Here is a 16,197-nt window from a genome sequence, read left to right as displayed (position 1 = left end):
TGCTCCAGAGCCTGTGGTCAGGTTGAGTCTTGACTCTGCAAGGCAGTGAGTGATCAACAAGACCACGATCCTTCTCAAGTCTCTTGACCGATCTCCCTCAACTGCTGTGGGCCTTTCCCCACTAGCCGCGTGGAGTCCAGCGCAACCTGGTGTGTGCTGGGGAGTCCTCGGCAGGGGTGTGCTTTACAATTAGTAATATCCTCTGAGATCCAGACCTAGGCCAGGGTCCCCAGCTAACTCATACTCAGGACAGGGATAGCACATGGTCCCTAGATGAACTGCTCTTGTGGGGAGACACCCAAAGGTCCTGTGCTAGTTTGAATCAGGGTGGCCCCCAGAGGCTCACATATTTGATGCTTAGTCACCAGGAAGTAGCACTATTTGAAAGGATTAGATGGATTAGGAAGTATGGCTTTGTTGGAAGAAATGTGTCACTGGGTGTGGGGGGCAGAGGCTTTGAGGTTTCAAAAGCCGATGCCAGGCCCGATCTCTCTCTCTCTGCCTATAGATAATGATGTAGCTTTCAGCTATTGCTCCAGAGTAAGATGTACCACCATGCACCCTGCCACGATGACAAAGGACTCTGAAGCTGTAAGCCAGCCCCCAGTTAAATGCTTTCTTTCATAAGATTTGCCTTAATCATTGTCTCTCAGAGCGAGAGAACGGTGACTAAGACAGGGCCTCACCATCAAGTGAGGAAAATCCCTCTTTCTGTGCTCCTCACACCTTAGGCAGGCCCAGCCGGTGCTCCATCCATATTCAATGTCTACCTGGACCTTGCTGTCTCCACAGCCTTTTGCCAAGACCTCTGCCCCTTTCTGCTCTGAAGCCAAAGTGCCTCTATCTAGTTGCTCAGGCCCTGATCAGTGTGTCCATGTGCAGCATGTCTGTTTCCAGAGTAAGGGACACCCCAAGGCTGTCCTGAGTGAGAAAGCCATGGAACAAAGCTGCATCCCAGCTGGGAGTTGGGGTTCACTGTGACCCCTGGGCTAACCTCATGCCCTGGGCTGGCCTCATGCTTTACCTCAGCATAGGCCAAGCAGATATCTGGGCGAGGAAATAAAGGAGGGAATTTGTTGCCTCCTGCCTGCCTCCAAGGAATGAGAGCCTCAGGAAAGGGCAGTACCTGTGACCTCTGATCTCCCCTAGGGCTTTGCGGCCGTGGAAAGGACGGAACAGCTGAGACCCCCACAGAATGACCCGTCTGGACAAGATGGTCCCTAGGGGCCACCTGATTTACCTGGATATCATTCCGGGGAAGACCAGGTTTCTTTTACTTCTCAAGATTGTTCAGCAGCTGTGATACACAGCATGTGGCCAGAGGGACACAAGAAAGGGGGTAGCCCCTCTTACCCTTCTGGATACAGGTCTGTCTATGCCCTCACGGTCTGTAGGCCTCCAACCACCCTCTGCACTGCGTCCCTCTGCACATGTGGGCAACACGGGATCATGCCTCCCTGGCTGAGCGCTAAGGATGGTGGGTCAGATCTCAGATCTTCCCTCCTCACCTCAGCCCTGGCAGGACAGCAATGACAGAGCCTGACTGAGCAAAGGTGACCCTGTCACCATCTCAGCCACTGCAGCCATGTACACAACTGTTCAGAGAAGGTGAACACTGTGGCCAGACATGCCTAGCTTCAGTGCTGGGGGACTCTTAGCACATGACTTCCTGTCTGTGTCTCAGTTTCTTCACCTGTAACAGTAACAGACACAACCTCCTGGGGATACTTCAGCACAGCTCTGTGTCTGTGTCCGCCCTTCCACCCTGCCTCACAGATATACCTCGTGGAGCAAAGCCTAAACCCCCTCCCACTTCTAATCCTTCACAGGCCTTCAGGAGCCCACCCCAGCCTCAGGCCTCAACCAGGGGCACTGCCCTCTCAGGTAGCAGTGATCCGGGTGTCCCTCAGTGCCTGGTCAGGCTGCTGATGTGTGAATACTTCTGGGATGGGATTCCCAGCCTGTATTGGTGCCTTTCTGCATTTCAACAGCCATGGCTGGTCCTACATGGGCAGGGCCTGCCTCCCTCTGCTACCCACAACTCATGGTTCCTTGCTTTGTCCTCTGGACCTTCGGTCCTATCTGCTTCCCTTCACGGTCTGGGCATCCAGCTCCCTTCTCTTCCCAGCCGGTCTGCTGAAAACGGGAGAAATCCTGCCCTGCTCTTCTAGGATTGGCTTAGATTGTGGTTTAGGCAACAGGAAAAGGATAGCTACTCTGAAAGCTGGTCCCTGTGGATGTCTCTGTCAACTGCCTCGGTCCTTCCCCAGAGTCAGTTTATACAGCTGACGGTGGAACCCTGGAGAACGTATCAGCCTCCCTCTTACCTCCTTGCTGGGAACTTGGTTTTTTTATTCAGCCAATAAGCTTCATGCTTACACTCAAAGCTAGGTGCAGAGCTGGGCTTTCCCAGACACCACCCCTGTCACCAAGGACCTCACTGCAGTGTCCTCCCTGCTGCCTACCTTCCGGCCTGCCTCGTTATTGTGTAAGTTCATGAGGGTACGGGCATTCTGCTTGATCTCCCGGGCATCCACGAAGACCTTGGCGAAGCCGATGCCGTAGCGGATGTCGGCAGAGCAGCCACCCCACTTCCAGCCCTCGTCCCGATGGTACTGGCCTTGCTTCTCCTTGTCGCAGCCACAGTCGCTCAGGTTGCCCTGGGTGCAGGCAGCTGTGATGGCATGGGCCACACCCGCAGCAATAATTGCATAGGTGAAGGCAGCCTCCCGGCTCCCTGGGGGCAGAAGAGCGGAAAGAGCTTTGTAAGAGCTGATCTGGGAGACGCTCCAGTAAAGGCATCTAGGGAGAAGGTGGGATCTGGCTCAGGGGACAGGCTGAGTGAGCACAGTGCAGTGGCTCCACAAGAATCAACCAGGTGTCTCATGCTGACTGTGCAGAGAACTTCTTAGGTGGTGACAATGCCTAGGGCCCCAGTCACTCACTCTCCCGCAATTCCTGACCCCCAGCAAAGCTGGATTGTGTGTGTGTGTGTGTGTGTGTGTGTGTGAGAGAGAGAGAGAGAGAGAGAGAGAGAGAGAGAGATCTTCTATCCTATTTCTACCCACTGCCTCTCCCAGTACACCTGACAGAATCTTGTCACCTGTGCATGTGTCCACATCACAGAAAAGCGACATTTATGGAACACTGGTGGACTATACAGGCTGAAGGCTGAAGCTGGGGCCATTAATATCTGCCCCTGTGCCTTGACTAGTAATCACCCCTGCCCTGTGCCTTCGTCTCTGCTGCTGTGGCAGTGGTTAGAAGCATTAAGGGCTTGTCTTAATGCTTAAATTAAATGCTTAATGCTTAAAGCTATAGCCAGTGCTCAGCAAGTGGCACCTATGGAAACAGTATGGCTCTCGGTCACTGATACTACTGTGTGACATGCTGTTTTATATATCTGTCCTCTACCCTCTCTGTGCCCCCCTTGTTCTACAGTAAGGGGTAGAAAGATCTGGGCATCAAGATGCAGCCAACAGAAATACTGAGTGGATGCAAGTGTCCTGCTGCCTCTTAGCCACTTAGTTTCCCTGGACCTCAGTCTCCCCTTTGCCAAATAGGTTCAAGAGACATGTGTGCACTGCAGGGTGAAGGAGAACAGGATTTGCCCGGGATGGTTCCTGGAGGAGCCCTGGGCGCTGAGCTCTTACAGCCTGGGGGAGTGAGGAAGAAGCTGAAACTGGATCAGGCGTATGGGTGAGAGAACACACCTCAGAAGAACGTGTTTTGGAGCTGGGGCAGAGATGGCAAAGGGCTACTGGGAAGACTGGGGAAGCTGGTGAGAAACATGCAAGGAACTAGACCCTTTGCCCTAGCATCCTGGCCTTCACCTGGGCTTCCCTCAAATCTGCTTCATGCACCACTTGTCCTACTCCCTCCCCACTGCTGCCTTGGTACTCTGCTTGGCTGGACAGAGCCTGTATTGCCCTTGCTTTCAAGAAACTGACCCACAGCACCCCTATCAAGTTAGGCTTATGTCTGGTTCACATCTACCCCTTACTGACTGCTATGGGGTAGTCCCTCTTCTCCAAGACCTGGGTCACTTCATCACGAGCCTGGAAGCCTGGGATAATGCCAATGTCTACCCAGGAAGGAAATGCGAGGGCCATGCAAAATGCTGAGGCCAGAATCTTGCTTAACAAAGGTCTAAAAATGGGGTCCTTTGAATGGGGCCCCTGTCTTTCTTCAAAATGGCAGCTCAATGCTGTGGCTTGGAGAAGACACTTTGAGTACCTGCTGAGTTCCCCAAGATCATCGAGAGGTAAGGAGGAAGCGCCCCACCCCCAACCTGGACACCAGCTCACTCCAGAAAACAGACACAAGAAACAAAACTCTAGGGGGCGCATCACCATCAATGTCAACCCTTCAAGGGCCTGGAGAAAGGGACAGTCAGAGGCAACTGTGTTCCACTGCTTTCCAGCTGTGTGACCTCAGATGAAGCAGCTGTGTCTCTGTGCCTAATCCCGCCCTTGTTAAAGAGGTGATAACAGCTCCCACTTTCCTATGGAGGTTGTGGGGAACAGAAAACAATAACCAAGGTTAAAGCTGGAGAAAGTGTCCTAAGCACTAATCATTACAGCGTTTGTGGAGGACAGACCTGAAGGTAAAGGGGGTGGCTCTTCATTTTCTTGCACTTACATTTGAAGAAACCGGAGCCAGCAGAGAAATCTAACTCACCTGGGCCACCCAGAGTGTAGCTGCACACTTGCCCTGGCTGCCTCACCTGAGCAAGAGCTGGCCTGGGAGTAAATGACCTCAGAGGACAGAACTGCTCCTTGCTGTCACTGCAGCAGATGGAAAGAACGGATGTTCCCTTAGCCAGACCAGAAGTGCAATATACAAACTGAGGAGAGACCAGGAGCCTCGCCCCTCAGCCTCGCCCTTCTTGGCCTTCTCCCTGCACGGTGGAGCCTTGACACACCTATACTTCTTGTGGTAACTTTGGGTGTCTGCCTGCCTCCCACTTTATTTCTCTTGAGTCTCCCAAGCCACAGCGTGATGTAGGTGATGAGAGTCAGTTACTGAAGACAATGGCTACAGAGATGGTCATGGCCTCAGCTCACACCTCCCTGGGGTGAGGAAAAGGCAGTCAGGCTTCTGGTTTAAGGTGTACCTGACCAGCAAGGAGTCTGGTGCTGGACTATGCATGACCTTGACCTCCCTGACAAGTTGACCCTTAGCACCCTCTGCTCTGAGAAGCAAGGAGGGACAGCTCCCCTTGCATAGTACCAGCGTCCCTGGTCAGGTACTGTCTGAACCATGTCCAGTTTTCACAACCAACTGTAACTCCAGATTCACAGGATCTGGTGACCTCTGCAAGCACTAAGCATGCATACGGTGCACATACAGACATGCAGGCCAAACATGGATACACATAAAATAAAATTAAGTAAAATAAATAAATAAATAAATGGCCCCTCAAGTGAGCTTGTGACAGAGCCCCATTTTGCAAATGAAGAGAGTGAGGCTTTACAAGGTCTGACCAGGCAGAGGTGGAGCCTATGACAAACAGGCTGCATGCCTCTCAGCCCATCCTGTCTACCACAACCAGGGAGCCAGTACAGTCATTCCCAGACTCTGCAGACTCACGGGGACAAGGGTAGACAATGAGTAACATTTGTGGTGCACTTACTTGGTGCCAGACCCACACTTGGCTCTCTGGGGTGTATTCACAGCAGCCCCAACGTAAGACACCATCCAATTTTACTGATAAACAGAGGCTTTGAGAAGAAAAGCAATTGGCTAAAGTTTCCTACCTAGACTAGGGTCAGAACTGAGAGTCAAGGTCTGTGTTGGGCATTATTGTTCCTCAGCCCTGCCTTGCCACCCTGCCTTGTCACTACATCTGAAAGCCATGGTTAGAGAGGAGAGGCATCAGCTCTTCCCAGAATGCATTGCTTCTGTCAAGAAACGGCATCTGGTTATCAGTTAATACTTGCCAGTTAATAGAGTTAAGACAGGTCAGGCCCTGGTGCCCTGAGAAGGAAATGGGATGATGGCAGATCTAGTAGGGACGGGTCCTGGAATCTCTTGGTCACCCTGCTGCTCTACCCACCCAAACTTCCTTCCCTGGATTAGGACTGAAGAGCTGAGGCCCACAGAAACGTTCCAATGTCACAGGCACAAGTACAGCCGGAAGCAAATTGAGAGGTCACATAGTGTCCCCATTCATGACCTGGGCCATTCCTTAATCCTGATGGTCCACACTCTTCCCAGCACAGCCTGGGGAAGCCTTCACTGGGATGCTTACTGAGCGCATCTCGCAGTACTTGCAGGGAATCTGCAGGTAAGTTCTGAGTGGTTCCTTCAGCTCCCACAGACAGAGATGGTGGATGAAGCCTGATGGCACTATGTTCATACAGCATGTGCCAAGTCTTCAGAAATGAGCTGCTGGCTAGGCTGTGTTCTAATACCTTGCTGAGATCAACAGATGAAGGCAATCAACCTGTGAGGTGCAGGCTGACCTTGGTCACCTCTTCACAGAGGCCCAGACACAAGAGCTGACCTGACAGTGGACTCTAGAATATGACCCACTTTCCTGCAACTAATGGCTCTTATTCCAGCCCACCTCTCCACCAGATCTGACACATGTTTGCGAGCAGTTCTCAGCTTGGTGATGAGGAGTCTTCATTTGAAATTTGGCCTCTGTCACCTAGGCTAAGTATGTGCCCAGTCCCTGCCCTCAGAAAGCATGTCCTGAGCACCTATCATGTGCTAAGCATGGTGCTGGAGGTTGGATGAACTAAGGTGCGGGATTCAGGTGTGCTCTGCTTTCGCAGGAAGGCAGATGGCAAGATTGGGTCGCTGCATTAGCTGAGGACTCCAAATACAGAACAGTGCTGTGGTGAGACTGGGGTGTAGGGTTTGAAGGGTCTGTAGGAGCAGAGGCTCCAGGACAGGGACACCCAGATCAATGTCTCTGTCTAGTGTGGGCCAGGTAAGACAGGGACATTGATGTGAAGAGAAACTGAGTAGAAACTTGGATCCCAGATCTGAATACCAGCATCCTATCTTGGGCAGAACCATCTCCTTTTCCTAGAGTCAAAGAACATATTCCCAGAGCCACAGATAGAAGGATGGCCTGTCTGAGGTCACCTGGGACTCCAGAGACTAGACTAAAACCAGTCCCCAGGCCCCCAGATCTCCAGGTCCCCAGTGAGGAATCCCCTCCCTCCCCTCCACCTTACCCTCAACTCCCATCAGCCACATATCAGAACTTTCTACACAGAAGCCCAGGGAACCAATGCCCGGTGTCTTCAGCTCAGTCTGCATGACAGGGCACTTGCTATCCACTATGCCTCAGCCAGTGGGATGACTCCGACCCTGAGCCTCACCCTTCTCATCTGCGAACTGAGAACCCGGGAGGCCACTACCAGGTTGCCCTGTAGACAAGAGATGCTCCTCCGGAGCTTTTAGGGAAATCTCAACAAGGGGGAGGAGGGCAAGTGTTAGTACTGAGGTGAAGTCAGAGACTGGTCGATACCCTCTGTGTTCAGCTCCAGAGCAGTCCCACGGGGACAGAGGAAATGAGCCCTTGTCCAAGCTGGCCCCAAAGATTCCATCCTCCGCCCTTTGCGAATGCTGCCCGTGGTTTGCACCGGAATATTATCTGGGTGTATTTACGGTATCTGACTGGAAACCACAGGGTGCATTGCAGGTTTTTTTCTCTTTTGCTATTTAAAGCCAATGGGTCAGAGAGTGAGCAGCCCACAGTGACACCAGCAGAAACAAGCGACGATTGGGAAAACAGATAGATGGACAAAGGTTGCTCTCACCAGGCTGGTGTGATAGCTGCTCACAACCCAGCACTCTGCCGCACAGGAGTTAGGAGGCACTTGGGGCATAACCAGGAGAGTTAAGACTCACGTGTGGGGGTTGAGTTAGATGGAGAGACAGGAGACAGAAATGGGAAATGGCAGGTGCCATTCACCCGACTCTAACTGCTATCCTGCCTCAGCTCTGTCTGTGGGTCCCTCCTCCCACAGAGTCAAACCACAGCACACTGCTCACTGTCCCCCAATGGTCACCATCCATTTGTTATGACTTTCTTAAGCTTATAAAGTCCCTTTCTGTTGCTTTGTGAGGCAAAAATCGTGGATGTATCCAGACAGTTTTAAAGCAAGCCCTGGAGACCAGTGAACCTGGGTCCCTGCTTCCCTGCTTCCCTGCATGGTCAGATGCTGGGCAAGTTAACATGCCTCTTGGGCCTTGGGGTCTTCATTTCCAAACTAGGAATCATGAGTAATCTCTCTGGAAACCCACTCCTGGCAGGGATCAGCAAAAAGCAGCTCAAAGTAGAGGCATTGTTAACCATCAAGTTAACAACATGGTATCTACCATGATGAGGCTGCAAATGTCTCCACTTCTGAGGCCCTTCCTGATGCTCCCTCCCTCTGTTGATGGCCAGCACCTTATCCATATGCATATTATACTGACTTGAGTTTTCTTTCTCTCCCTTTGAAGTTGTGGGGATCTAGATTATTGACCTATGGAGTCTCTGGGTTGAATAAATGACTGTGTGAAAGTGACTGTGTGTGCAAGGGAGTGTGTGTGTGTGTGTGTGTGTGTGTGTGTGTGTGTGTGTGTGTGTGTTTGTGCATCGGACTGTCTACCATGGGTAAGCTGGAAAGACCATGTAACAAAAAGCTCATCTCAAAGAATAATGTCAGGAGAGCGAAAATCCAGGATGAACTGAGGCTTGCAAAAAAAAAAAATGCAAACGAGACAAAAAGCCCTTTGTTGGCTGTGTTCTAAGCGAGAATGGGGGAAGAAAAGAGCTTTTGCTTGGGCAAGATGGTGCATTGTTAAGAAAGGCAGAGGGAAAGTGGAGCTGGCCGCCCCTCGCTCTATCTCTCTCCCTGGAAAGGACTTCCCATCCATCCTGCCAAGCAGCCGAACACTGCTCCACTTTTCCAAGCTGTGGGCAAAAAGACAGAGCATTTTGGGGATCTTAGGGGTTCTCATGCAAGGGATATGGACCCAGATAGTCCCCTAGAATAGAGGAGAACAAGGTTAAATGACTGCCCTGGAGAGAAAGGTAATGCATCAGAGTTTCCCTGGTCCTGATGGAGGCGGGTGGACCTGAGGCTGAATCCTAGGTCATGTGTGCCCATCCCTGGAAAAATTCTGCAGGAGGGTACCAAACCGGAGGCCGTGAGCATTTGGAAAGGAATGTGGCACCCCCTGAGCACATGATGGAAACCACCATTTCTTTGTTGATAATGCTGGCGACGTAGCAAATTTCTGTGTGCACAAAGAATGTGATTATCACTCAACCTCCTGATTGAATCTCTTGGACAACTCCCTGCCTGAGCAAAACCTCTGGATGTGATGTGCAAAACCTTTCCATGGGAAATCTGGGAATGATGGAACATGCCTGTAACCCTAGCACTTGGGAGTGGAGAGAAGTTTAATTCCATCTTCAGCAACATAGTGTGTTTGAGGTCAGCCTGGGCTAAATGAGGCCATGTCTCAAAACAAACAAAACAACCATCTGGGATTCTCCATTTCTTTCTGAAGCCTCTTTTCTGACCCTGTCCATCACTCCAGCATCCTGCTGGCCCATCCTTTCTAGAGTTCAGGATCCTGCACACTCACACTATACTGCGGAGCCTTTCGTGCCACCTCTTTACATCCTGCAGGCCAGCCCCTACTTCAGGTGGTCCTGCAGGCGACTCTGAGTTACAGTCCACACAGCCCTTCATAGAGAGCACGTCAATCCCAGCTTTATCTGTTCCCATCAGATGCTAGAAGAGCCAGGGAGGAGCTCGTGGCTGACTAGTGTGTTGCTCACCAGTTTTTATTGTACAGAGATCCTGTCTGTGGGATAAATGAGTGAACCTGGGGTGGGCAGGTAGATATGAAAGGATCTGAGCCCTTAAATATTTAACAGCCATGAATTTAACCAAACACGCTCCTCAGAAACTGTAAAATCTCATGGCTGTAGGCTTTGGATCTGAGCTCTTTATCCTGTACCATGCATTCCAAGATATATGTCAGACATGTCTGTGAATTTCTACTGCCCTTGGGTGGAGAGTCTGGCATCCGAGAGTCCTAGGTGCCTTCTGGGAATTGCTGCAGAATGCTGACTGAGCAGACCTCATGGGTCCCAATCACATCGGATGCTAGCAGGCCCCTGTTCTGGACCCATAGAAAAGATGTTGGACCTGAGAGGGGATGACCTGAGTGTTGGCCCCAAATCACATTTTGAGTTCAGTTGCCTGTAAGGGTATCGCAGAGTAGCCATTCCCAGTATGCAGGTCTCTGCCGAGCTTTATCATGGAACAGCTGGGGCCTCTATGGGGAGGCTGCTCAAGTTTTTAGGGCTTTTAGTATACTGGTGGACACATCAGCCCCGTCAGAGCAAAAAGTATTACAAGCTAAGTTCCCCCAGTCACCAGCCATGAAACCAAACCCATTCTGCACAGCATCTGCCAGTGATGGCCAGGGCCAGGCAGGGTATGGCGGGGACAAGTCTGCTGAGCAGAACTTGGACACAGCTGCTCTTGAGTGAGGCTACAATCATCTTTCTTGGCTAGTCAATACTTATCCTCCTGGAAGGCAAAGGGACGGTCACTGAAGAGTGAGCGTGCTGGATGGCTATTCAAAAAGGCTTGCCTAATGTACACAAGGTCTTGGTCCTACACTTAGCACTATAAAAACAAACCAGCTGCCATGATAAGTACCATGGCATCAAAGGACCCAAACAGATATGTGTGGCAAACAATGTTCAGTCTTATTTGAGTTGGAAATGAAATGCTTTATCTTCCCAGCAAAGAAAAAAAGCACTTACAAACTATGTGAGGGACTCCTGGACATGGTGTTCAGTGAATGAAAAGGGCTAACCTGCACTCCATGGCTCTAAGGCACTGAGGACATAGAGGGGAAAGGAGTGGTCTTCGGGTCCTCCTTGAAAACCTACGATGTGCCAGGTTCTGGCCTGTACCAGGCCTGGGGGCCCTGGGAGAAGAGGGCAGTTTGGCAGACCCGAGTTCTCAGGAGCCTCAGGCTGGAAGAGATGACTAACGGGAGGTGCGTTCTTCCACGTGTCCACACGTGGTAAGTGCCATGAATACAGCAGCCCACTGGGGCAGGGCCAGCTGTCTCAAAGGAGAGCTTCCTGGAGGAGGTGGTTCTTGAGGAGAACCATGTATAATACTAGGATGGCAGGTTACTGCAGCAGCTTGGTTGTCTCTCCTGTGTGTACTCTAGACCCATTCCCTGATTCAGTATTCTGTGGTGTACCTATGTCTACTGAGCTCATGGTGGTCACCAGTTTTCCATGTGCTGGGCATGAAGCCACTGCTCCCTACAGAGCTCTGGCTGGAGATATAGAGATGATCCAGCAACAAAGGGAGACTCACCGGCCTCACCCATCCTCTAGCCACCTGGGAGACAGACATCCTTATCACTGTGGTCGAGGTCTGTGGCTAGGAGACAGCAGGTAGTTAGGACTAAGTCCATGAGCTGTCTTGAGCAGCAATGGCATCAAGGAAGCTATGGAAGGGGAAAGAGTGGATCAGGATGCACTGCAGGAGTATGACGGGGCATCTCTAAGCGAGTGGGGAGCAGAGAGATGGAGAACGTCCGGGGAGCGGCATGTGGGCAGAGGAGACAGCAGACTGTACAAGAGAGGACTTGGCCAAAGGAGTAGGAACCATGTCTGCATTTCTTCCAAGAGCAACAGGAAGCCACAAAAGAGTTTTATATGGGGACATCCTACTTAGAAGGACACTGGTGGCTGCACGAACTGGAGGTCCAAGCAAGGTAGAGTGCACAAGGAAAGCGATGTCGTCCAGACACTGACTGTGTGAAGATGGTGTAAACCAGGTGGTGAGAACTGGGCAGACTCAGGGACACTTCAGGTGAGTGGCCTGATCAATACTTTCTGCCACACAAAAAAATAGAACCTGGGCCAGGAGTCAGAGGCAGGTGGATCTGTGCAAGTTCGAGTCCAGGCTGGCCCACAGAGTGAATTCCAGGACAGCTACCCTATCTTAAAACAAAACAAAAAACCCCCACACAAAAAAGAGCAAAGAATAAATCTTGGGGCATGAGTCCCCAGTTCCTGAGCGGTATCTCTATCAGATCAGCACACAGGCTCCATGAAGAGGGAAAGGGGATCCTCTGAGATCTAACCCAGCAGGTGCCAGGGGCTTACATCCTCTATCATGTATTTCTGCTGCCACCTGGCATGGTGGACTACATGAGATGGGCAGAGAGAAGAAAGGCCCCATGCCCTCCCAAAGTCGTCAGCGATACAAGGGTGAGGCAGAATTTGGAAACCTGGGTTTGACTCAGACTCTGGAGCACACCTAGCTGCCCCAGACAGCTTCCCTGAGGTTCTCAAGTCTGGCTCACGCACACAGGCAAATCCCTCCAGCAACGAGGAACTCACTACCAAGTCTCAGCTCTGCCCCCAAATCAGCCACGGATGCAGCTGACTCTGGCCTCTCTGTAAGACTGACAGGACAGGGCCATGAGAAAGGACTGTCTCAGCTTCGGGCCACATTTGAGCCTCAGTGAAGAAAAGCAGAGAGTGAGGCTCCACGACTGCATCATGATACCAGCACCTCTGCGCCATCCCAGCCCAACGGGAGAACCTGCGAGACAACAGGGCAACGGGCAGAAGGCATGAACAGGCAGCTCAGGCTGAGTAAACACAACCTCCTCCCTTCCCTGGGAAATATAAATCAAGATGGCAGGGAGCTCCATGGGTGGCACCCACTCAACCTGGCAGGAATGTGGAGGTCTGAGAAGTCCCCTTGGGAAGGCCATGGGAGGCACTATGGCACGGCGGAGAGGTGGAATCTGCCACAGTCATGATTAAACTCAGCTGAAATGAAGTCATTTCACGGGGAGGATATCTGTTATGATGAATAAAATATAAACCCCAGGGACATGGAAAGCTCTCCATCCCCTCCACGTTCACAACGGAGAAAGCTTGGCCTGGGAGGGGACAGGTGGAGAAGGAAGTTCCCATGAGAAAGGACCATCCCTTCTCCATTGGAAAATGGTTCTAACGGCCTAAGGAGGTGTTTTAAGTGGGCAGAGCACTTGCCTAGCATGATGAAGGCTCTGAATTTATTAATTCCCAATACAGAAGAAGAAGATAGGGATGGATGGGGCTAGAGCCCTTCTTGGGCCCCCAGAGAGTCTCCCTGGGCAGGTCTCAGCTTATTAAACATATCACATCCTACACCACACAGAAAGACTCCTGGCACTCCCCGGAAAGCTTTACTTGCTAGAACCCTCTCTTACCTGAGCCCTCTCCCTGTCTCCTAGGACCTTAGACACAGTTCCCTTGGTTTTTTCCCCACTACCTGTGATCCCAGTGACTAGTTAGCAAGTCCCTTACCTTGCTCTTTGACCCAAATTCCTCTTTCCATCTTGGGGGAGCCCACCTCTGAGCTGCTTCTAGCCCTCTAGCATTTCTCTTAAGCCATGGGGCCATGCCTCTGTTTGCTGCTATAGGCTCAGTTATGTCCCCCTCACACTGAAGCCCTGATCCCTAGCACCCCAGATGTGACTGCAATCAGAAAGAAGGTCTTTAAAGGGGTGGTTGGGTTAAAATAAAATAAAGTCACTGGTGCGACAATTCCCATGAGACTGACTGATATCTTAAAAAGAACCATGAGAGCATCCGTGAGGGAAAGGAAGAAGCAGGTGAGGACACGGCAACCAGACAGCTTCACAGGCAGTGGGAGAGTGATGCCCCGGTAAGTACAAGGTCCTGGGTTGGATCCCCAGTACCAAGGTGGGGAAAGCCTTACGCAAGTCCAAGAGAGAGGCTTCAGCAGAAAGAAAACCTTTGGGCCTCAGTCTTGAATCCCAAGCCTCAGAAACTGGTAGGAATAAATGTCAGCTATTTAAGACCCAGTTTGGGCATTTTGCTTCTTTTCCATGAGAGATGCCCAGAGTGGAGCTCTCTCATGGTGGCCAGCAAGGCACCTTGCCCTTGGGATGAACACATGACCTAAAGTCCAGCTTCATTAAACTGTCGAACCAGAGGAAGCATTGAGATAGGTCAAGGTTCTTTCCTGAAGTCTTGAACCTGTTGTGGTCCTGGGTCTACAGTGACCACCTGGTTGTCCCCATAACATTGGTGGAAAGCAATGCAACTTCTGGTCCAGCTGCTCTGAAGACAGCATCATCCCTAGTTTTCCAATTCCTTAGGCATTTCAACAATCCCCTTTTCACCTGGGTGTGTTGGACTTGGTTTCATTTTCTGCTTCCAAGAGGCCTTGTCCAGACATGCTCACAGCCTTCTCAGATCTCTGCATGAAAATCCAGACACTCAGAGGGAAAGGTAAAGCCAGGAAGCTCAGGTGGAACAGAGGAGCACAATAGGGATGGGTGGGAGCAGGTGGGAGGAAGGAAGTCTTCAGCTTGGGGAACTGGAAGCTAGCTACCCTACCTCATAATCTATCTGTGCATTTTTCACATCCTGAGCTGATAACATGCTTGTTCTGCATGCAAGACTGCCTTTCACAGCTTCACTTGCAGCTAGGTGAAGCCATGTGACTAAATTCTAGCCAATAGGGCTCTACAAAGATGGGCAGGGTGGAGCTTCTGAGAAGTTCCTGCAAAGGCAACACATGTGCCCTATGGTTCAGAGTGCCAGAGAAGATCCATATGTCAGAGACCTCATCTCTACAAGGAAAGCTGAAGCAATCCAGGGGGTGGGGGCATGGTGAGGAGCCCAGGAACCCCAAATTTTAGAGATAACAGGATACTTGTTAACATAAGAGAAAGACTTGACTCATATGAAGTTGCCATTTTTTTGTAGGTCAATAATCATTCAGTAGTGACAATGTTTAAGGTGCATCCCATACTTTGGTAGTCATGGTCACAGTCAGAATATCTCAACAGATTCAAAGTCCTAGAAATTCAGGCTTCCTAGACTGGGCTCCCACATCTCCCAGCTCTAGCTCCCACTTTCATCCATGGTAACCCAGCATTGCCACGTCCTGTGCTTCCTCATAGTTACCTTTACCTGCCCCAACTGGCATGCCTCTAACCCAGTTCTTTGTTTCCCAGGATACTGGTGACATCCCTCCTCCTTAGACTATGTAGAGCTAATCCCACAGTATGTATCCTGGTGTGTGTGGTGTTATGATCCATGGGTGCCTCCATGCTGGCCCCCTCTGCCACAGCTGAATGGGTCACAGTGTGTCTGTGGGTTGGCCATGCTCGTTCTGAAACAGCAAGTTGTAAGAGATGATCTCTTTCCTGGAAGACCCTGTCACCAGCTTTGGCCAAGTGGCCACTCACTTCTGAATCTCGGTTTATTCTTTATAGTCCAGCAAGGCCATTAGGGTCCTTATACCCAGCCTGGGTAGGACGCTTGAGAAGGACAAAGCCGACAGGTGACAAACAGAAGGCTTGGGAGCCTGGGGTTTCAGAGGTTTCAACCACAGTCTTGGTGTTGCCTGAGTTGAGTTGGTCCACTCCTCTCTTCTCCACAAGAACACTGATTCTGAGGTTGACATGAGGGAGGGGACAGGTGGGTGTGAAGAGAATCCAGACAGGGAATGCTGGGAAAGGGGCTCTGCAGGAGGGGACCTGCCTGCCCATGTCATACAGACCACAGGGCTCGACTCTAGTCTATACAGAACTTAGTGACCAAAGTGGACTTGAGCAAGACTGTCTGGAGGCAGGGAATGACATATTCACTGTGAGCTGGCTGGGAGTCCCTGCCCTCCTGAAGTGGGCAGAAAGCACTGAAATAGTGTGAGGTGCTGGCTGCTATGGAGCCAAGGAGCAGGTAGGGGGAGGCTCCCAGAGACTTGAGTGCATGCAGAGGATTTGGGCACTGATCTCTAGAGAGGCACGATGGCCCTTAAGAGGAACCAGTAACGTGTGTTTGGAAAAGAGGATGAGACTGAGTGGCCCTGAAGAGGCCAAAGTCTCAGCAACAGGTGGGCAATGGTCTCCTGCTGGCTGGAGTGAACAGCCCCTTTAAAGGGTCTCTCACAGAGTAATACCCTGCTCTGATTTCTACTTAACTGTTCCTTCTGGGAGCAGCCAGGACGTGGGGCAGCCTGGGAAGCTGGGGAAGCAGCCAGAATGTGGAGGATGCTGGACTGGACAGAGGGTTTTGAGCATCCCGCTGGAATTGTTGGTGCAAAGGGGAGCTTTGCAGCAGAGCTGTGTACAAGCCCAGCCCCGAGAGACCTGTATTGCCCTGTGGCT

The 16,197-nt window shown here is 51.3% G+C and overlaps 1 protein-coding gene across 1 annotated transcript in view; it reads right to left on the bottom strand.

The window, feature by feature from the left end:
- Wnt7a (Wnt family member 7A) overlaps positions 1-16,197 on the bottom strand; it is a 46,822-nt gene that overhangs the window by 27,204 nt on the left and 3,421 nt on the right. Inside the window, exon 3 of the mRNA XM_048438369.3 lies at positions 2,466-2,737. Within this exon, the coding sequence (XP_048294326.3) occupies positions 2,466-2,737 (272 nt within the window). The remainder of the gene's footprint in view (positions 1-2,465; positions 2,738-16,197) is intronic.

The sequence above is a fragment of the Myodes glareolus genome, chromosome 3, assembly GCF_982192425.1.
Source record: "Myodes glareolus chromosome 3, mMyoGla1.1, whole genome shotgun sequence".
Classification (NCBI taxonomy): Eukaryota; Metazoa; Chordata; class Mammalia; order Rodentia; family Cricetidae; genus Myodes; species Myodes glareolus.
Note: the sequence above shows the minus strand (reverse complement) of the source record. Positions and strands in the feature narration are given on the sequence as shown.